General features: G+C 41.9%; 1 protein-coding gene across 3 annotated transcripts in view; it reads right to left on the reverse strand.

The window, feature by feature from the left end:
* The window catches only part of ELMO1 (engulfment and cell motility 1), a 434299-nt gene that overhangs the window by 189998 nt on the left and 221163 nt on the right, over positions 1-23138 (reverse strand). For all 3 annotated transcript variants that reach the window (XM_067562514.1, XM_067562513.1, XM_067562515.1), the window contains one exon: positions 16948-17056. In XM_067562514.1, the coding sequence (XP_067418615.1) occupies positions 16948-17056 (109 nt within the window). The remainder of the gene's footprint in view (positions 1-16947; positions 17057-23138) is intronic.

The following is a 23138-nucleotide window of genomic DNA, read 5'->3' on the forward strand; positions in this document are numbered from 1 at the left end:
CAAGGGTGAAGGGATCTCCACCCTCTTACTTCCAACAAGGGTAATTTACCATAAGCATATGCCATTGAGACAAACAAGGAGTTTCCTTTTCCACTCATCCTTACTTAGAAAACTAGTGATGTTTAGATTTGATTATTAATTTTATACAATAAGTATACAAAAAAATCCAACCCTTTTTTGACTTGTATGTGGGCCACTTCAATTATGCATATGTATAGTACATTGTACATTAATAGGTACACGTAGCAAGGGTTGTGGCCTCCCTCAGAGACTGACAAGGAGGGACCACCATCCACCCACTGGTGGGCAGAGCCAAGACCACCACGCTCACCAGGCTGGAGGCAGAAGGTCAAGACAGGAACAGGAGGTATAAAGGGTGGGCCCTCCAGCTCAGTTGGGAGGGAGCCATCAGCAGAGAAAAATGTCCCTGGCCAGCTGATGGAACGGGAATCGGGAGAGGACCCCAGCTGCATCGAGGATGTGCCTGACCCAACTGAGCTGCCTGACAACCCAGATGTCGAGGAGCTACTGAGACTGGCACTGGTGACTTACCCCAGGGAGGTGGAGAATGACCCCTGGATGTCGTTACACCCCAAAGTAGGAAGTAGCCCAGGGACAGCAGATTACAGTACGGCTCTATTTACGCCTGAGCACTGGTCGGCACATTTCAGTCGGAGCCCCGCTGACCCAGTGATGGATCACTACACCACAGTTAGGGTCCTGGTCTGGGACCCAGTGGAGTAGGGTAGGGCCAGGTCCCCCTACCACTCCACCCCACCCCACCCCTGGCATGGCAGACTTTCCTCACTAGGCCAGCAGGCTTGTATTTGGTGCTCACCCCTGCCCGTGAGCCCCTAGACTGTGCTTGGTGCTCGTTCACCCCACCTTTGAACCCCTAGACTGCTTAGTGGCCCTGCCTGAGGGCCTGGGCACCAGAGATAGCTAATTGCCTGCTTTGAGCCTGCCTACACAGGTGTGACAGTAAGGGGCTGTGGCCTCCCTCACAAACTGACAAAAAGGGATGCCCACACACTCCTACTCTACAATAATTATATGAAGCAGCAAGTAAGTTCTCTAAAAAATATATATATATATATATTCACACTTCTAACAACTTTCCAAACAACAGTTCTATTTTCTTCTCATATCCCAAAGCTCACAAGGAGGACTCATGGGAGCCAGAATAGCACCTGACAGCCTGTCTTCAGACAGAAAGCGTGCATGTATGTGTGTTTGCATGTGCGCATCAACTGATATACTCAATTGCCTACCGGGAGAGGCTGCTGCAGTAGGTAGAGAATAATTATACCCTGCAAATAACTTCCTGCATCAAAATTTCTCCGTATCTGTGTGCATATATATGAACACACACAAGCTTTGAGCCAATACTCATATTTAATTCCTGATCCAGACTCCCTGTATGAACTTGTGCAAGTCATTTGCAGCCTATCTACCACCCATTAACATCTGGAGAAGGAGTATGGTGTATTAGGTGGATGCCTGAAACAATGTATTCTCCCTAAAATGGCCTCATAGCTGCACAGCTGATGCATAGCAGGGGATAAAGTCAAGGCTCCACCTACTCACTGTCCTCCTCTATAGGGAAGGCGCACATCAGCTCTGGGCAGCCTGAATCCCCCCTGTGCTGCTACTCATGATGTGGGTAACAGGTGGATGGATGTTAGAAGGTGTCAAGCCCCATTATGCCTATGTGCCACTGCATAGCCCAGAACACAACTGGGAGCTCTATGAACACTCCAATTGTCTTCAATGGGACTGTTGTGGAGTAAGGTGCTACTCAGTGGAATAAGGAAGATAGGGTCTGGCCCATTATGTTGTAGCCTTTTGAGTTTAATTTGTCATTATAAACAAGAATCGTGCTGGTGGCAAGTGGCAGTCTGAAAGGTCCACCCCAGGAACTGTGCATATGCTTCTCAAGATACACAAACAAGGGCACTCAGGCAGACCCTTCATATCTGGTCAGGCACTCATACTGAAGGAGCAGTGGCACTCTTAGAAGCCATTCTCAAACCACTCCACACAAAGGGCCAGTTTTTGCTCCAGGACACAACTGACTTCCTTCAGAAACTCCACAACATTCATAACCTCTCTCAGAATGCCAACCTTGCCACCATGGACGTCACCTCCCTGTACACCAACATCCCTCACAACGGCGGTATAACTGCCTGCCTCAAATATCTTCAAGACAATGGACAACACTCAGATATCCACCCAAAACACATTGCCAAACTCATCTATTTCTTTCATCCTCACCCATAACAATTTTACATTCAACAATAAACATTTTGTTCAAACCATGGGAAGAGTGATGGGTATAGGATGGCTCCTCAATATGCCAATACTTCCTGGGCCACCGTTAGGAAGAATTTTTGGACAAATGCAACATAAAACCAATGACATACCTGAGATACATGGATGATATTTTCCATCCTCTGGACAGACGACCTAAATTCCCTCAGAGATTTCCATCACAGCTTCAACAATCCCATCCGTCCATCAAACTCTCTAGAACACTTCCACACCAGCATCAACTTTCTGGATACCATGATCAGCTTAAACAATAGAATCCTACAGACAATTATATACAAAGAACTCCTGGATAACTACACTGACCTCCATACATCTAGCATTCACCCGAAACACAGAGAAATCTGTTATCTACAGCCAGGCACTCAGATACCATTGAATACGTTTGAAGGAGAAAGTCCGGGATACACAACTGAACACTCTTAAAACCGCCTTCACCAAACAAGGACACACCAGAGAAGTAGTTCACAACATGGAATTTGGCATTCAAATGTTCCAAGAGAATCTGCTTCAATACAGGAAAATATCCTCTGACCACACACCTCTAGTTGTCACCTAACCCACACAAAGTATCATTAAACAATTACAACCCATACTCAGTGGGGACTACATCATGAAATAAATCTTTCCTGAACCTTCTGGCCTTCAAATAACCCCCCAACCTCATAATCAGACCCGAGCTCCCCACAGACCATAACAGCAACTCAAAGAGGCATCAGACTCTGCCAAAATAATAGATGCAAAACCTGCAGACACATCTGTACTGCTACGATAATCAATATCTCCCACAATATCTCTTTCAAGATCCATGGCTCCTACACATCCCTGTCACAAAATGTGATATACCTCATCCAGTGCCCTAACTACCCCAATAACAATGAAATGAGACAATCACTATTATCTAAATGAACTCGCAAAGAAAAATGATATAAGACAAAAACACCACATCACCCAAGGGCAAACACTTTTCACAGAATGATCACTCCAATCTAACCTCTCATACCTCATCCTCAAAGGAAGCCTGCACGACACCTTCAAAAGATGAGCCTGAGAACTTAAATGCATAACTCTGCAAGATAGCAAAAATCATAAACTTAATAAAGACTCTGGATTTATGGCTGATTACAATCTGTAGTCCACTAACCCTCCTTTGTCCTATGACTGTAGAGGTGTTAACTGCCCAATTCATCTTAAATGGTCTTTTGCAATATGTATTAACTTCTTATCTGTTCCACCTTGTATGTCGCTGTGACACTCTGAGTCCCTTTCCCAGAGTTCTGTGTAAGCTCGAAAGTTTCTCTTTCACCAATAGAAGTTGGTTCAGTAAAAGATACTACACTCACTGTGTCTCTAAAAAAATAACAAGTAAGATACATGTTGAATAAATGCATACCGTTATATTGAAGACTATTATTAATGCCATCTGGTCAAAAAAAAATTATCAAGAACGTTATTTGTTGTGAATTACTGTTTCATCTGTAGCGCCAACCAATCCACGCCAGAGGGAATCCTTCGATTGATTCAAAGAACCGTTACTGCATAGGCATTAAAAGTGCATGCTTTCCTATAGCATCCTGCAAATGTCTCTGAAACTTAGCTTTTGAAGACCACACCTAAGGGTAAGTGGAAAATTCATAGACTCATAGATTCTAAGGTCAGAAGGGACCAATATGATCATCTAGTGTGATCTCTTGCACAATGCAGGCCACAGAACCTTACCCTCCCACTCCTGTAATAAACCTCTAACTGAGTTATTAAAGTCCTCAAATCATGGTTTAAAGATTTTAAGGCACAGAGAATCCACCAGCAAGTGAGCCGTGCCCCATGTTATAGAGAAAGGCAAAAAAAACCCCAAAGTCTTTGCCAATCTGGGGGGAAATTCCTTCCTGACCCCAAATATGGCGATCTGTTAAACCCTGAGCACGTGGGCAAGACTCACCAGCCAGACACCCAAGAAAGAATTATCTGTAATAACTCAGAACCCACCCCATTTAACATCCCTTCACAGGCGATTGGCATATCTACCACCAGTAGTCAAAGATCAGTCAATTGCCGAACTAGGCTGTCCCATCATACCATCCCCTCATTAAATTTATCAAGCTCAGTTTTGAAGACAGCTGGGTTTTTTGCCCCCACTGCTCTCTTTGGAAGGCTATTCTAGAACTTATCCTCTGATGGTTAGAAACCTGAATCTAACTTCAAGTCTACAAATTCTGATGGCCAGTTTGTATCCATTAGTTCTTGTGTCCACACTGGTGCTGAACTTAAATAATTCATCTCCCTCCCTGGTATTTATCCCTCTGATGTATTTATAGAGAGCAATCATCTCTCTCCTCAACCTTCTTTTGGTTACACTAAAGAACCCAAGCTCTTTGAGTCTCCTCCCATAAGGCAGGTTTTTCCATTCCACGGATCATTCTAGTAGCACTTCTCTGCACCTGTTCCAGTTTGAATTCATCTTTCTTAAACATGGGGGACCAGAACTGCACACAGTATTCCACATGAGGTCTCACCACCGCCTTGTATAATGGGTATTCATATTTCATGTCCAGTGAGTCCTTGAGGCTAATAATAAGGATGCCAGTTAGTCCTAGTTGTGCTGCTGGTTTTTTGTGATAGGGGACAGGATACTATTTTCAGGGCTTGTGAATTCTGCAGCATTTGCTGGGGAATCCATCCCTCAGCCTCAGAACTGTGCCTAAGAACCCACGTATTGTTAATTATTCCACTGCTGATCATTTTAGCAGAAACATCCGCTGATGTGTTTAGCCCACAATCCCAAACTGACTCCCATATCTTTGCAGGTGCCAAAAGCCCCAACTGTCTTCTACCCAGCTGCAAAACCTCCAGCTCCTACACTGAAAACTCTTACTCGCTGTCAATATAAAAATTACTGGCGTATCAAAAACAGCACTACAACAAATTTAACTGAATCATTAAAACAACACAGGGCTACTGTATTGAGTGCATTGTTCAGGATGGCATTTAATTCATTAACAAGCTATATTTATTTTAAATGAAGCATCTGCAGAACTTCCCATCTGCCACGCAAAAATGCTGTCAAATCCCAGAATCTTACTGTAAAATTTAGGCTCAACTTGCTGCAGAATATTTTTAATAATGCTGTACTCAGAAATTAATCACCATAAGTGAGGTAAGAAGTTCAGAATGGATTTCAAGACAATTTTGCTTTGAAGCCCAATTTGCATAGTATTAATCTTTCCGGCAGCACTGAGCAATGGACAAAACTTAAAATTGTTCAAAGATTGGTTCAGTTAAGGTTTGGCTGAATGTATTAGCTATCTAAATCACTTGAATCTGCAGAACCACAGTAGTAATTTCACAAGCCCAGACACTACTTTCAGATTTTCATTGCTTCCTTGCTGTTTTGGGCAAATCAGAGATATTGTTAGAAGAGCTTTTCTTGCTGTACTTGTGTCACTTCTATTTCTGTCTCCACATGGAACCAAGAAGCACAGAGGTGCACAAGAGACAAAATAATAAAAGTTAATTCATCTGACGCTGAAGGTTCAGTTTGCAAGATGGGTGACATTTGGGGGTCTTATTCCATCCAAACCTGTATCCATGGCAATAATCAGACTTCTTTTAGTTGGATCTTCCTATTTGTTGGACTATCTGCCTCGACATTTATCTCATTATTTCTCCTGATCTATTTTTTTAAATAAAAGATAAGAGGGGCTGAAGTTATTGCTTGTGATAATATTTAAAAATACAATTGTTACTATTTACCATACCATCAGTTTCACCAAACTCTCTAATGGATAGATAGAAAATAAACACTGACATACTCTTCCCTCCCAACATTCCTCAAGTCTCTCTTTTCTCTGACCTTTCATGTTTGGCAATTGCGACAAAGAGCTGTGTCGAGCGATGGAAGGGCTTGGTCCTGTCAATGTAGAATACTGGAGCCCTTCTTACATCGAGAGAATGGAGACGCCTCTCCTCGCTGGAGTTGTGCGGCTTCAGATAGAAAACTGGCAGGAAAATGTCCTAGTTGACATGGAAGGGGGAGATTACTTCTGGCAGGAACATTGGGTGCGGGCATAACTGGACCTTACCTTTGTAAAAAACCATGTAGGGAGGTTCTGATGTTAGGGCTCTAATCTCTGAAATCCTCCTTGCTCAGGTGATGGCCACCAGAAACGCTACCTTCCATGACAGGTGCGTGAGTGAGCACAAAACCAGGGGCTCGAAGGGGGGTCCAGTGAGCCAGGAGAGGACAAGGTTCAGGTCCCATTGGGAAATTGGGTCTCAGATCAGAGGGAAGAGCCTCTCTAGTCCCCGTAGGAACCTAGCTGCCATCTCATGTGAGAAGATAGTCCTACCTTGGATAGGTGAGTGGAAGGCCGAAATTGCCGCCGGGTGTATCTTAACTGACAAAAAGGAAAGGCCTTCCTCTTTTAGGTGGAGCAAATAGTCCAAGATTATTTGGACAGTTGCTTTAGTTGAAGAGCTGTTTCGATTCGCTGCCCAGCAGGTAAAATGCTTCCATTTTGCTTGGTAGGATGCCCTCATAGATGTCTTCCTACTTTCCAGTAGATTCTTTTGAACCTGAGCCGAGCAGAGTTGCTCCTCTGTACTCAGCCACGCAGTTTCCGTGCCAACAGGTGCAGGGAAGTCAGGTCCGGGTGCAACAGTTGACCCTCGTCCTGGGAAAGGAGGTCCAGCCGTAGCAGGAGCTTCCAAGGGTGAACCACCAATAGCTCCAGTAGTGTGCTGAACCAGTGTTGGTGAGGTCATGCTGGGGCTACCAGGATGATCCGAGCCCTGTCCCTCTTGATCTTTTTGGAGACTTTATACAACAATGGGATGGGGGGAAAGGCATACATGAGGGCGCCCGACCATGTGAGGAGAAACGTGTCAGTCAAAGAAGCATTGTCGATCCCCTGGGAGGAGCAATCTCCTGTTCTCAAAGGTCACAAAGAGGTTCACCTGGGGAGTGCTCCACCTTTCGAAGATAGAGCTCCTAAGCTCCAGATGTAGCAACCATCATGGTGAGAGCAAAAGGAGCTGCTTAGCATTTCTGGACCCGGGAAGGTGTACTGCCTCCAATTGGATACCATGGCACAGGCAGAAGTTCCAAAGGTGCAAGGCCTCCCGGCATAGGGTTGAGGATCTGGGTCTCCAAAGTCTGTTGATGTAGTACATTGCCGCTGTATCGTCCATGAGGACTCACACGGTCCTGTTTTGCAGAGGTGAGGAAGAATACCTCACACGCCAGTCGCACTGCTCTGAGTACTTTTACACTGATGTGGAGAGAGTTGCCTCATCCTTGGACCAGAGACCCTGAGTTTGAAGCGCTCTGAGGTGAACTCCCCACCCTAGAGCTGATGCATCCGAAACCAAGGATAGCGTTGGCATCAGGGCCATGAACAGAACTCCCACCATTACGTGCTGTGGTTTAGTCCACCAGGTCAGAGAGGTGAGTATTCATGTGGGAATGGTGAATATCCTGTCAAGCTGGTCAGGGGAGCATACTGATGTTAGCCACATCTGCAACGGTCTGAAATGTAGTCGGGCGTTCTGAACCACATAAGTGCAGGCTGCCATGTGCCCTCCAGAGGCTGAGGCATACCCTCACCATGATAAGCGGATAGGCCGACAGACTGGCTATGAGATCTGAAATGGCCCGAAATCTGTCTACTGGTAGGAGTGCTTTGGCTTGCGTAGAGTCTAGGACTGCCCCAATAAATTCTATCCTCTGAACCAGTATGAGTGCTGACTTCTGCTCATTTATCAGTAGACTGAGAGCTTGACAAGTATCTCAACAATCTCTATCCCATGCTGGACTTGTAACCTTGACTGACCCCGGATAAGCCAGTTGTCCAGGTAAGGGAATACCTGTATCCCTTGATGTCTGAGGTGGGTGGTGGGGTGAGAGGGAGGGAGATAAACTGCAGGGTGTAGCCCGTAGCCTCTGTGCTTACTACCCATCGGTCCAATGTTATTGCCAACCAAGCTGGGAGAAACGGGGTGAAGCGGGAGGAAAAAGGTTTGGAATCTGGATCTCCAGTGTTGGCTGGTAGGTCACCCCCGAATGTACCCTTAAAAGTTACCTTTACCCCCTGAGGGGTAATGGCTCAACCCTGACTGGTGGGAGGAAGCTGGTGAGTGGCCCTGGCAGCGTTTAAACCCTTTGTTCTGCTTCCTATAGGGTTCTCCTTGATGATGCCCTCCAAACTGTTTCAGATGGTATGGCCTGAAGTGTCTCCTGGAGGAAGAAGGGGTGTACAGACCCAGGGAGTGTAGTGTGGCCTGTGAGTCCTTCCGCCCAGGCATCATCAAGTCCGCCTGGTCAGCAAACAAGGCTAACCCGTCAAAAGGGAGGTCCTGGATGGATTGCTGGACCTCTGCTGAGAGACCTGACGACTGGAGCCAGGATGTTCTCCTCATAGAGGCTGCGGAGGCCATAGGACTCGCCGCTGAGTCTGCCACATCCGATGCTGCTTGTAAGTAAGCCTTGGCTACTGCTCTCCCCTCCTCCAGGATTGCTTCAAACTCCTGTCTGGAGGTTTGTGGCAGGGAGTCCGTGAACTTCCCGAGGGACTGCCAGATATTAAAATGGTATCGCACCAACGACACCTGCTGGTTGGGCACTCTCAGCTGTCGGCTTGCCCTTGAATAAACCTTACGGCCAAAGAAATCCAGTTTCTTAGCCTCTTTGTTTTTAGCTGTAGAACTCACTTGTCCCTGTCTGTCGCGCTCATTTGTGGCCGCAACCACCAGCGATCCCGGTGAGGAGTGGGTGTATAAGTACTCGAAGCCCTTGGCCGGTACATAATGCTTCTTTTCTGTCCGTTTAGACGCAGGGGGGGCAGAGAGGCTGGGGTCTGCCACCGTGCTTTGGCCAGTTTTAACACCCCATTGTGCACTGGGAGGGCTACCCTAGACAGTGCTGCAGATGCCAGAACATCGAAAAGCTTCTTTGGCACTGGAGATGTCGAGTGGTGCTGGGTGGACACTGGTTCCGGGGGAGCACTACTTGATAACACTGTAGTGCTCAGCGCTGAGTCTGACTTCGGCTCCGATGCTGGTCTAAGTGCCGATTTCATCAAAAAGGGCTTAAGTCTAAAGTCTCTGTCTTTCCTTGTTCGGGGATGAAAACTTTTGCAAATTTTGCACTTTTCCCCTCACGTGTGCTTCTCCTAAACACTTCAAACAACTTTGGTGAGGGTCGCTAAGAGGCACTGGCTTCTTACGAGAAGCGCAGAGTTTAAACCCTGGGGATCATTGAGTCCACTAAACTAACTGCTAAACTATTAAGAGAACAATAACAACTATTTACACTCGATCAAACCACGAACCAGTAGGACTATGAATACTTGCAAGAGCAAGAGAATGTTCCAGCACCATCACAGGCGATAAGAAGGAACTGGAAGGGAGGAGGCTATCAGCGCCCTTATATATGAATGCGTACGCACGCCACTGCAAAGGGCACTAGAGCCGGCCCTACGGATACCACTGGGGAAAAATTTCCAGCACTGGTGCATGTGGCACATGCACACCTAATTCAGAATGGACATGAGCAAGCACTTGAAGAATAACAGATTCGTACTTTTTTTAAGGACAGAAGGGACCTTTATTTAGTCTTACCTTCTGTATAACATGGACCTTAGAATTTCATTCGGTTATCCCTGCATTGGCCCCAACAAATTGTGCTCAACTAACCGTATCTTCCAGAAACGCATCTAATCTTGAAGATATCAAAACATGGAGACTCCACTCTCTTCTTTGTTTGTTCCCATCCCCTAATTTGTTCCAATGGTTAGTCAATCGCACTATTAAAAATGTGTGCCTTTCTACTAATTTGAATATCTCTGGCTTTAACTTCCAGCAACTGGTTCTTGTTGTGCTTTTCACTGCAAGATTAAAGAGCCCTTTTGCACGTGGTATTTCCTCCCCAGGCAGATACTTCTACACTGTAAGTACACTTCCTCTTTGATAAGCTAAATGGACTGATTTCCTTTAGTCTCTCACTGTACGGCATTTTTTTCCCAACCATTAGCTCAGTTTTTATAGATCTTTTCTGCACCTGGTCAAATATTTCCACATTCTTTTAAAAAATGTGAACACATGAACTGTGTGAAGTATTCCCAGTATCTCTATCACCAATGTCCTATGTAGAGATAAAATCACCTTTTTGGATACTGCACTGCGGGGGGGCTTTGCAGTGTATCCAGAGGTTAAGAGAGCCATGCTCTTTTGGAATAAGGAGAGGAGGAATTTCCAAAGTCAAGAGGCCTCCACAGAGAAAGCCTTGCGGCAGCTAGGGTAGCTGTACTGACTGCATGGGAAGAGAGGATTGTCTGTGGGGGGGGGAGGGAGGGGAAATTATTTTGCCAAGATTCAGGGAAAAACAACTCCGATTACTGAGTCAACTCTCAGCTTTACCTTAAAAGGTATAAGCATATTTACTAATCAGCAGTTAGTAATAAATGTCCAAAGGGGCCCTTAAGAATCATGATCTGCCGAGAGTACTTTGTTCATTTTTCCCGACCACTGCGCTGGCAAGAAACATTTTGTCTGAATTGTTCTGGTGAGTGAATTACTGTTAAATTGTTATTACTGGGAGGTGCTATATATGGTGATGTGTCCAACAGGAGAGACTGACAAAGGGATGGATCAGCAGGCACTGTAGAACGCCATTTAAAGTGAGAGGGCATAGATTTCCCCCTCATTACCTGACCATCCTTTTCCCCTCTCAGGTGCCCACCCAGAAGCCTTCCCCATCCGCACCTCCTAGCTCATGAGCCTCTACACCCACCCCCTCCAAATTTGAGTGAGTGGAACTTGGCACATAGGGTTGCAGCCCACTCAGGTTTGGTCTGGCCCAAAAGTGGTTGGGCCATGGCTCAGGTGCCTCCCCCACAGCCTCTACAGCAGTGTTTCTCAAATGGTGTTCCGCGGGCTGAGTTGAAGGGTTCCGCGAAGAAGCAGAACCGTGCCGCCAAAATTAACAAAAATTGGCGCCACCACACAGCTGTTCACGCGCCACCACACAGCTGATGGGGCCGCCGTACAGCTGCTCGCGCCGCACCACCAAAAAGAGCAAGATTTTCTTGACTTTTCGGTGGCGGGTATGGCATGGGGGCACAAGGGTTCCTTGGGTATGGCAGGGGCGCGCAAAGGTTCCGGGGTGGGAATGAAATTGAGAAACACTGCTCTACAGACTATGGACAGATGAACCGAATGAATGAAACATAAAAAAGCAAGAAGTAGCATGCTGAAGAGTTTAACTAACTTACCAGGTTAGAGTAACATAACTAACAAATCTAAGATGCCACAAGCACCTGCTCTATTTCCCCTTCACCTTCCCTTATCTATACAAGAAAATGTTCACCTTAGTAACATACTTTTACTGGCTCATATACAAGTTTCATAGCCTTGTGAAAATATAACTGAGGGAGGGAATGTGAGAACACTCCAATTTTTTCACCTTCCTGCAATATTTCTGGGGCTTTATGTTGTTCATGTTTGGAAGAAAAAAGCACAAAGTTACAAGCAAGAAAAAAATTAAATTTAGCTATAAAATCATTGTTAAATTACAGAGTTTGCAGTATTGGGTCAGATCAAATGGCCCATCAAGTCTCATATGCTGATTCCTGCAGTGACCAATACTTTATATATCAGAGAAAGACTTAAAGGGAAAAAAAAAAAAAGAAAAGAAAAAACCCAGAATGCACATTGTCGATTGTGCATGAAGACTGCTTCCTGACCCCTGCAACCATCATCTTACTCCCTGAAGCATGAGATTTAATTTCATTCATCTCAGCAGGCATAACCATGTAGACTACTCTACACCTCCTAAACCCGCTACACATTTTATTTGACAAAATGACACTGATATGTAAGAATTTCTCAAGTCTTTCAGTTCTGCGGCATGGAAATTTGTTCAGTTGGGCAACAACTACAGACAAAAAGCCAAAAGTCCGTGTACTAACAGTATCAATTCCACATCAAAAGGGTATTATAATTGTGACAGTTTGTACCCCTATGTTCACTCCTTTTATAGGACTATGATTAATTTTGTACAAAGTATACCTTGTGAGGTATGATTTGAAAACTCATAATTTGCTGATCATTACTGCCCAGGTAAAATGTGTGCGGCAACACTGCATGTAAAGTTATAAGATTCCTCTGTATGATATTACTAGACATGTTTCGAGTCAGGGAGGGGGGAGCAGCCACAAACCAGTTCCCCAGGGACAAAAGGCTAGCCAACACCTCAGCGAGGTGTTAGCAAAATCGAATGGATTGTCACCTGATTAAGTGACCATTCTTTGACAGGAAAGAGGATGTGGGTCAAAATCTACATCTTGACAAAGAAACAGCTAGGAGTTCCTATCCACATAGACTTTCTCTCTCCTGAACCTCAAGCTGAAGATGATTCTCAAAGAGGAGAAATAGCTAAAAAGAGGAGAGTGGAGACCTCTCAAAGAACTCCTCCTTTCTCTCTACCCTTGGATGAGTGGGTGCTTTTTAAAATTAAAAAAAAAAAAAAAAGGGAAATGCAGGATTTATCTTTTTATCATCTTATTAAATACAGTTTAGCAAACAGAAAATAATCAGAGTCAAAAGCTGCTAGACTGTCCATTATTTATAAAGAACGATCTATTAACTTTGCACTTTATGAAAGTTTCTACCATTTAATATTTCAGGAGCAGAAAGTAATTCTTTGTGCTTTTTAAATTATACGCTTTAGAAACTGTAAAAAATATCCTGTGTTCCAATAAAACAAAAGCTAGCTATGAATTTCTAACAAAGAAACAGTTGCAGCCTGAATGGACATTTTGAAACATAAACATTAACTGTGACAGACACTTTTGCCCTAGACTGTAACTGCTGATTTTAAGACTACAGATCTTATTCAGCAACACAGCCTTTATTTTAAATTGAAGAAGAAAGTTCCTGTACATGTTCTCCTAAATGTCAGTTCTAGTTTGTACTTCTCAGCATAATAAACCAAAAGTAGAACTTGGCAGCTGACCACAGAGGATCTGACACATACGACAGCATATGTTGTTTTAGAGGACTTCATTTTCTAGTAAATGTTATACGACACTATATTTTATTATGTCTTTGTAACTGACATTTTAATTGTAATTCCACATAAACAACCATATTAAAAATATTAAGATTGCACAGTTAGATACTCAAGAGTCAAGAACTATCACAGCATGTTTAATTTTACCTGTGTGGATGCATCACAATGCAATATTTAACAACACAGTGGAACAGATCCTCACCTAGTGTACATGAGTATAACTTCATTGAAGTAATATACACCAACTGAAGAACCAGTTCAATATTTTTAATACTGAACCTTGCTAAGTGCGTAAAGTAGGTAGCCAAAGAACCCCATGTGAAATACGCTCTGTGTGTGCAGAATATAGTTTTCAACAGGTTGTAACCTGATCAAAGCAAAAATCAAATTTCACTAGAATACTAAAAAGCACTTCCCTTTGAGCAAGAACTATCTCTAGGTAAACATTAACTTTCTCTCTCCACACACTTAGACTGTATACTCCTCAAAACAGTGACAGGATTTACTGTTGAATTGTTATTACTGGGGGGTGCTAAATATGGTGATATGAACAACAGAAAAGGTCCATAGATGGATGGATCAAGCAGGCACTGCAGAGCGCCATTTAAAGTGAGACAACAGATTTCCCAACCCCATCTCCTAACCGTCCTTTTTCCCCCTCAGGTGCCCCTCCAGAAGCTTGACCCTACCCCAACTCCAGCCCTAGGTAAATATTAACATTCTGTGTCCACACACACAAGCTGTACAGCTCCTCAAAAAAGGTGATAGGATTTTTTTAAGATGCCAAAAGTACGTGTTTCCCCTCCCTTATCTTCATGCTCAAATAGGGCTGACATTAAAATACATTTTCTTAAAAAATCCCAAGATTTTGCTCAAATATCCCTTCCGTGCCCCGTCCCCCCCCAAAGACCAGACATTGAAAAATTCAACCCAAAAGGTGAAAGTTTCCAGAAGTTACAAGTTACTGAAATGAACTGATGTGAATATCACTGAATATGATGATGGCCATTGTAATTACAAGCCAACTCCCTTCCGTCCACCCAGACTCTTTTAACCTCTACCTCCCTTCCCCAAACATTCTATCCCTGATAACCCTGACTGCCCACTTTTTCCCAAGTTTGGCTCTCTCATGGCTTTTTTTCCTGCCTTCCCTGAATCCTTCCTCCAAAACACACTACCAAATAAGTATTAGTTTTTTAAAAATCCCCACAGAATTAACACAAGATTCTTTATTTACTCATTTTTATTAAATTAGTTTTAACTGAATGGAAACAAACAAACCAATCTCACAATCTTTCTGTTGTTAGGCCCCTCTTCAAATGGTACTGAAAAGATTGATGTGGAATGGTGACATCACAGTTTGGAGGCATTATCATATTACTAATGATTACTGATATTATTGTGCACTGGCAAACAACTGAGTGGGGACAAACCAGGATATAAACCAAGAAATATTACCAAAATCTATTATTTTCCCCCAAAAAATTTACCAGCAGGAAACTTCAGACAGGCCAGCAGTTGTACATATGAAACTCTACAGTCTTATATCCTTTGATGGCAGACAACTAGCCGATGGCAGTAAGATTCATTGGGGGGAAAACACCCACGACAGCATATCCTACTACATTGTCATGTCTCTTCAGTCTTATTTACAGAAATTCTAAAACAGTCTCCAGTCTGAATTCCTCATTTACTGATTCTTTATACTGTTCAGTGGGTTTTTTTGTTTTGTTTTTTTTTTAATACTGGAATTCAAAACACATGCTATGTTATTATTTTGGATGTTTCAGTCTAAGCAACTATTTTTAAGACTTTGAGTGATGGGCCAGCACAAAACCTATCCTCTGCACAAGGAAGAATTTCGCCTTTGGTGTACTGTTCTCTTGGTATACTGCATTTAAAAGCATTAGGTGAAGTATCAGCTAAATCATATTTTTTAAACTGAATTTCTGATTTATGCTGCAGAGCCACTGGGAATAAGAACCAAAGTAACACTTACAACCATTAGCTCTCTCTTTTCTGATTTCCTCTTTTTTCCATCATGTTTAGTTTTGTTGCACACTGCTGCAGTGGGCTTGGGGGCAAGAGGAAAGGAAAGACTTCATTAGCATAGAGAATGTAGAAAAAGAACGTGTGCGGAAGAAATTAAATGGCAAAGCTGTGCTGCCAACTTGGGCTGTATGGAAATGAAACTTGGGGCAATGTCTGTTGGCAAAGACAGTAACCAAAATGATACATAATACTCTGAATCATACATGGCTACACTATACTACACTATACTAATTAAGAAATGAAAATGGTAAGAATTTATACAAGGGGTGGCCAAAAATACAGTGAAAAACCATGTATGAGAGCACAGACGCCACAGATGCACAGTTATTAATTTTTTTGCGGGGAGTTGACAATAACTTTTGCGTTACGGAGGAGCTGCTTGATCTCAGCAGTCTAAATACCACAACAACGGGTAAAGACATTTTTGAAGCTGTGTCAAATGCAATTGACAAGATAGGACTTAAATGGGACAAGTTGTGTGGATCGGATGGATGTAGTGCTCAAAACTAATTGTAACTGATTGAAATTATATCATTAACTTTGTATTGTAATTTTGTTATTCTACAGTTCACTATTATAGTAAATGATATATGTAATAGCTGATATTTATGTAGCACTTTAAATATTGGAATGTATTTACAAATTATGGGCTTACTTGTGCAAATTTACAGACGTAGCCCCATTACATTAATGGGACATTAAATTAATGGGACTGCTCACAAACATCAAGCAACCTAAGGAAGGGTTGCAATATTGAATTTTTTATCTGGGGAATTTGAATATCACCCACCCCCAAAATGTATTTATCTCTGGAGAAAAAGCTGACAAATGTCCAGCAGCACGTAGCAACATTGCACAATTTACAATCGCACGTCAAGAATATAGTATTTTATTCAACTGAAGGAAAATTTAACTAGAAAGAATGTAATTACCCAAGTTAGAATTGCCCTAAAAGACTGGAGTTAACACCGTAATCATGCAAAAGTCATAGGATCTTCCAGTGACCACAAGTAGCCAGGACCTTGATATTATCTCTTAACCAAAAGACAGTACACCTCCAGCAGCAGTGTTCCGGAAGTATCTTGCTGGGGCATTGGTTCAGTACAGACGCTGAGGGAAGCATACCACCTCACATCAACAGATGGTGCATTAGGGTTATATTAGCTAACAGCCTTGTTAAGTGTTTGAAGGATTAACAGTCATGATGCCCATTCCCCATATTACACCCACACTTAGTAATGCACACAACTTACCAGGAAACACTGGAATTAATACAGCAAGTTGCAATTGGTACAATATTCAATGTATAAGAACATACAAAACAGGATCACAACGGCAAATGCTTCTACTGAATCCAACTTATGTATCATTCAGTCCACTCTGACACTACTGGGGACCCATGCATCACCACCAGAAAAGTAGTTTGGGGACAACAATAAAAACACTACACAGATCTTCCCCTTACACTGAAAAGTTGGGTTAAATAAACAGGTTAGACTTACGTAGTTCTCCTACTTTCAGGATTTCACACAGCATCTTTGTCAGCTCAATGCTGCTGCGGCCAAAGGGACATTCATGTTTGTCTTCTCGGCTGCTGTTTTCCAAGACAATCTGAAGTGGAAATCAAAATGGAAGTTGATTTATTTGGACAACGTGTGTTGAAGAAATGTCCTCTATGCGCAGTATATACAGTGAACATTTGATTGCCTTAGGACTTTAAATCACAAAGTCACCTTAGTCTCATAAACTCAGGAACTTCATCCCAGCTAGATATTAGAAAAACAAAACAACATCAAGATTAGTTTTGTGGAAAGGAAATCGATTTTACTGCTGCTGAGCTAAATGCAGGCAGTAGCCTCCTATGTTCAAACGTGCCCACTGCCGAAGCACTGTCATTCCAATAGAACGTTGCTGCTCTGGTTCCAACTCTGCATGCAGCAGCTGGAATGGAAGCCACTGGCAAAGGAGCTGAGCATTTTTAAAAATAATTTTGAGGGGTCTGTGAAAGGAAATTAGATTTTTTTTCAATAAATAGAACTATTAAAAATAAAGGCCTATGCCCATAAAGCCTATTTAAGTCATATTAAGAAATAGGGTATGAAGATGTGCTTATTTTATCTATAGTGCATGTTTGTGCATGAAACAAACATTTCAGTAAATTATTCAGGAACAGTTCACTAAGAAGGCTACAAATGTAGCACAGCCACACTCAACAAGTCTTTTGGTTATCTGCTACATCAGTGACTCTCAATGTTTCCAGACTACTGTACCCGTTTCAGGAGTCTGATTCGTCTTGTGTCCCTCCAAGTTTCACCTCAGTTAAAAACTACTTGCTTACAAAATCAGACACAAAAATACAAAAGTGTCACAGCACAGTAGTGTTGAAAAATTGCTTACTTGCTTATTTTACCATATAATTATAAAATAAATCAACTGGAACATAAATATTATACTTGTCAATATATAGTATATAGAGAAGTATACACAAAGCATTGTCTGTATGAAATTTTAGTTTGTACTGACTTCACTAGTGCTTTTTATGTAGCCTGTTGTAAAACTAGGCAAATATCTAGATGAGTTGATAACCAGCTGGAAGATCTCTGTGTACCCCAGGGGTACAGCAACCACTGTGTTACATGATAGTGGAAAAGCAGTGGAACACAAATTATTTTTTTAAATAAATTCCGCCCTTTGTGAAGAGATGTAACTCTTATTTGGGACAAAGCCATCTCAACCATTACAGATGGTCCACAGATTTTATTGTATAGTAGGAAGAATATTACTTATGAGAATACTACAGGTTTTGCATAAAGTGGGAGTGACTCATTTCTCATTTCAGTTGCAAGAAAAGCAGGGCAGGTAGGGCCTGAAAACAAAACAAAACAAAACCCAAAACATTATCTCAGAACAGGTTTCCACTAAGAACTGGCTTTGTGATAACAAACTCTGGTACCAGCTTTAACAACGCACATGTCCTAAACAGCTGCTGCATGACCAGAGGAAAAATATACTCCAAAGCAGGAGATTTTTCCTAAGTGCCATAGTACCTCAGATGCCCTGTCAATGTACTTGACAAACAAATGTTCAGACAGTGCTTTCTACTTTGTGGGATCTCTTTCCCCCAGCTTGTTTCCCCAATGTATCCTTGCCTGGAAAGACATTTTAAAAAATGGCATAGGAGAATTCAAAATGGCTTAATCCCATAGCAGGGAGGCAAACCAAATCCATAATTCTAAAAAGACTAAAAAGGCTGAATCTTAGGATAAAACAACAAACATTACACAATCTTATTTTTCAGACATGGAACAACTAGGGATTTTGAGGTGGAGGGAAAGAATGGGGGCAGTATTGAGCCCAGTTAAGGTTGCCAGATACATAAGAGAATCACAAAACCAAGGAAATGTAAAGTCAAGCCATGAAACAGAACACAACCTCTACCAATAGACACATACCATACCACAACCACAAAAAACAGATCACAACCTTAACTCTTCCCTTACCATGAAATATAATGTAAGGCTTCCAACAACCCTTTCCCCACACTACCTCTTTGAAATTGTGTATAAATGAAAACGTGAAACTTCACATCAAACAGCTACACACGCGCGCACGCACACACACACACACACACTAACTTTAAGGGCATTTCAGAATGCAACCTTAACTGTGGAGAGCCTCTGCAATGAGATGTGCCTAATCAACAAGTCTCAAACTCAATCAACTTATAATAACTAAGAAAAGACATTCCACTGAGAATTAAATAGAAAAGCAACCCCTTCATCTCAGAAACCTTCCCCACAGGAAGAGATGGAAAAATGGGCTCTGAACTGTCCTCCAAAGATCAAAAGACTCAGGCTCTATCAGACAAGTGGAGGAAAACATATTCCACACTTAAGGAGTAAAATCCTGGCCCCATTAAAGTTAATGATAGCTTAAAACCAATCAACCAACACATACAGAAAAGATTTCATTCTATAGGTTCTTACCATAATTTCGATAGACTCCTAATGGTTTTATACCTATTAAGTCCTATAGGACTTTTCCACAAAGGTGGTATTTTAATAGATGGGCTAAAGAATCACCAGTAAGTAGGTGTAGGTCTTGTCACTTGCCTCCAGATATTCAGTCTCAGCTGATGTGCCCCAACTGATCTCAAACAGCACTGATGGTACATGAGGAGAAGGGGAGTGTCTCTTGGCCTCTGAGTAGTTAAATGCTCTACAAGAGGAGTTTTTTTTCTGCTAGAAGTTTTGTTTAAACTATATCTAATTGTTCAGTGTAATACCTGGATAACAGCTGTACCAAACAAAAGAAACTCCTCTACAATTTTTGTTTTACATTCCTGCAGCCACCCTTCAGGAACACACAAACATCTCCACTGTACATTCTGTATGAATCGTCTGTTTTAGAGCCCTTCTCATAAGGAAAAAGTGATCTGCCCCCACACCCATACCCAAATGCTGGAGACAGGATAGAACAATGCAAGCAAAATGCATAGCTTCCTCTCACATTATTGAAATCACTTGTTTTATTCTTCTCTCTCTCATAATAAAAAGGAAAATCTGCATCCTGGAGCACTGCATACTGACACAGATTTAGATACAGCTAAGGAAAGTGGTAATAAAATCAATGAGCATACAAAATTAAAGCGGAGGAAAAAAGGCATCAGTCTTAGCAATATCATTGCTCTGGTAAATGCGTTTTGTTGAATTTCACATTAACCCAATATATTAACATTTCATGAGTGCATAAATATTTAATGGTAACACTGTATCTTCACATAATGTAAAACAGAATTACTGCAATCAATAAGAATGCCTGAGAAATAGTTGAGGCACTGTGTATTATTATACACCAAATTAAATGGCAATTTGAATAATCAATATGTAAAAGCAGCTTCGGAATGCTCCTCTTTTTCCTTCCATTCAAGCCTTCATCTTCTCACATTTGTTGTGTAGAACAAAGAAGGCATGACATGTAAGATTTTTGCAAACAAGGAAGATGGAAGAGGCATCGCTGCAGCTAAATACGTGGATATAAATTCTACAGTTACAGATACTGATCTTTAATAAGCTGCAACTACTGTACAAAATAGATCTTATAAACAACCAAGGAGAAATAATTCCTAATCTTGGCAACAGATTTAAAACATTCATTAGTATTTCTGTGATACACTTTTCATGACTTAGGATACCATATCCTGATGCAAAATAAAAGACTATAAAATACTGCCGACAAGGGCATTATCTTTGTTTCCCTGATCTCTCTCGTTGAGAAGGGGATAGAAATAGTCAGAGTGCAAACATGTTTGTTTAGCAAGTTGCTCAAAAACACCAGCAGGAGAGAAACATATCTAGGAAGTAATATACAGGTTTAGACCAAAAATACTTACGCATCTTGGTATTAGATTGTGCAACTTAACTCAATAACTTGATTCTATGGATTTATTTATTCCTCTAAGAAAAATTAACAGCCAAGGTGCTACCAAACCCACATAACCTTTATTCAAATGGGAATCCACAGTTAATATGTAACTTCTCTTGGCCTTACCTCAGCACTGAACTACCTGGCTGCTCTCTCCTTTCCTGGTATGGTACTATCTCCCTCAGTGTTTTCTGGTGTTTATTATTTGCATTGTGGTAGCTCCTAGAGGCCCCAATGAGAGATTGGGTCACCCACCTTTCTAGGTGTTGTACACACATCTAATAAAAAGACAGTCCCTGCTCCAAATTGTGGGAATGCTGCATACTGCTCGTCCAGTTCTCTCCTTCATTTCCTTCTATTGCCAGGCCCCTCAAAGATCCGTCAAAGAAACTGAGAAGAGTGCAACTGTTGTTTGTTCTCCCCCTGAAGTGCATGACAGTTTATTTGGGGAAACTGTACCATTCTGATTGTAGTGCAACTTTTATTAGTACATTTTTTATTAGTAACTTTTTATTAGTAACTGAGAACAAAGTTATAAAGATGGGTAATTGCCTTCATGATCTCCACCATCAAAATACAGAAGGAAGAAACTGGCAGCCAAGATAATTTCCTTCAATGTTAAGAAATAAATTTTGCATGTCCTGTAGTCTTCAGCTCAGAGAATATTGCTTCAGAGCAATTGTTGGTGTATTTCTTAGAGTCATGCACTGAGCTGTAAGGCTGGTAATACAAGAGAGATTCATTATGACTGGAAATGAGAAAGAGTGAAGGGATCCACTACAGCTACAGTAATACTTACAATAAATCCCAACATAGAGGCTTTGACAGGCATCTTGGTACTATTAAAAACGAATATTTCTCTAGACTTGTACAGTAATACAGCTAGAGTAATACAGCTAAGACCTATTTGTCTTGCAATTTGTGACAGGCAAACATCAAAAGGTTTGGAGAGTTGGTTAAGGTATTAACCCTCACCAGATCCAATAGAAGCTATCTGGAAATATTTGAATGCCAAAAGAAATAGGACATTCCATCTTTTCTTCTCCTTTGTAATTTAATTTTCTTTTCTCCAAGTTTTCTTACCATTGGTTATGTACGATGGATTTCTCTATCATTCCTGTCATGACCAGATGCCTTAATTTACTTCTCTGGAAGTAGTATTTGCTGCTTGTGCAGGATAAGAGGCCCTATTGTGGAAGACAGGATTTTCTGTCTTTCCCTTTCTCCACTATGCCTTTTCTCCCAAGCCATTGTTGTCATTTTCCTTTACTTACACCCCACTGTTCTTCTAACTTCTTTCTCTTTGTGCTGCCTTTCTAACCTCTCCTTTTAAAGATGTTGTCTATTTGTTTTCCTTCCACCTTCCCACATTGCTCCTTTCTCATCCCCACATCTTTCTTCTCCAGCCTTCTGCTGTGTAGTCATGTGGAACAATAGCAGCTTTGCAGGACAAAAACTAAAAACTTACTACTCCCAGGGAAAGGTATTTGGATCACCATCAATTATCCAGGGAAGGAGGAGCTTGGGGTGGTAGTGAGTTTGGACCTCTTATTCAAATGGCAGAAACAGAAAAAAGCTGATCAGCAATCAAGGAAATAGAGTCTCTCATATAAGGAACTCAGCTGAAGAACTTTGCCTTTCATGAAAGGGAGCTAAGGTTGAACTACTGGACCAAGTTAAGGGCCATGGGTGATATGTCTGTGATGGAGCACCACATAGGGAAGTTGGGTGCAGAATATCTCAGTGGATAATAGGTATGGTGTGAGGAGTGTCCAGTAGCCTCCTGCTCAAAGGAAGAGCTGTCAAATGGAAGGCATGAACCACCAATATGGCTAGACAGCAGGGAGACAACATGAAGTAGTCCTGTGGAAAAAATAGTATGTGATCATGTAACTGAAGACTGTACCATAATGACGCACCAGGAGTCCAAATTAAAGTTGAACAGGCAACCTTAAATCTGGTATTTCCTTCCTTTTGAGAGCTTGACCTTGCAATCTCAGTCCACTTAACTTAGTGGAGGTTTTCTCTATACTTCTATTTTTTATGGAATTTTTAGTTTGGCTCCTGAAAATTATGAATTTCTTCATATTTTCTGGCATTGAGCAATGGACATGCATTATAACAAAATCAAATACTGCCATAATTAGACACTAATCTGGGAAGCAACTAATTGTTCCACATGGTCAGTGCTGCATAATGAATAATTCCAGACTGAAAGAACCTTTTCTGCTTGTCTGACAGTAGAGCCTTTGATGGCTGCCTTCATGTT

The sequence above is a fragment of the Emydura macquarii genome, unplaced genomic scaffold (assembly GCF_026122565.2).
Source record: "Emydura macquarii macquarii isolate MOO-44397 ecotype Brisbane River unplaced genomic scaffold, CSIRO-AGI_Emac_v2 contig_2432, whole genome shotgun sequence".
NCBI classification, from domain to species: Eukaryota; Metazoa; Chordata; order Testudines; family Chelidae; genus Emydura; species Emydura macquarii.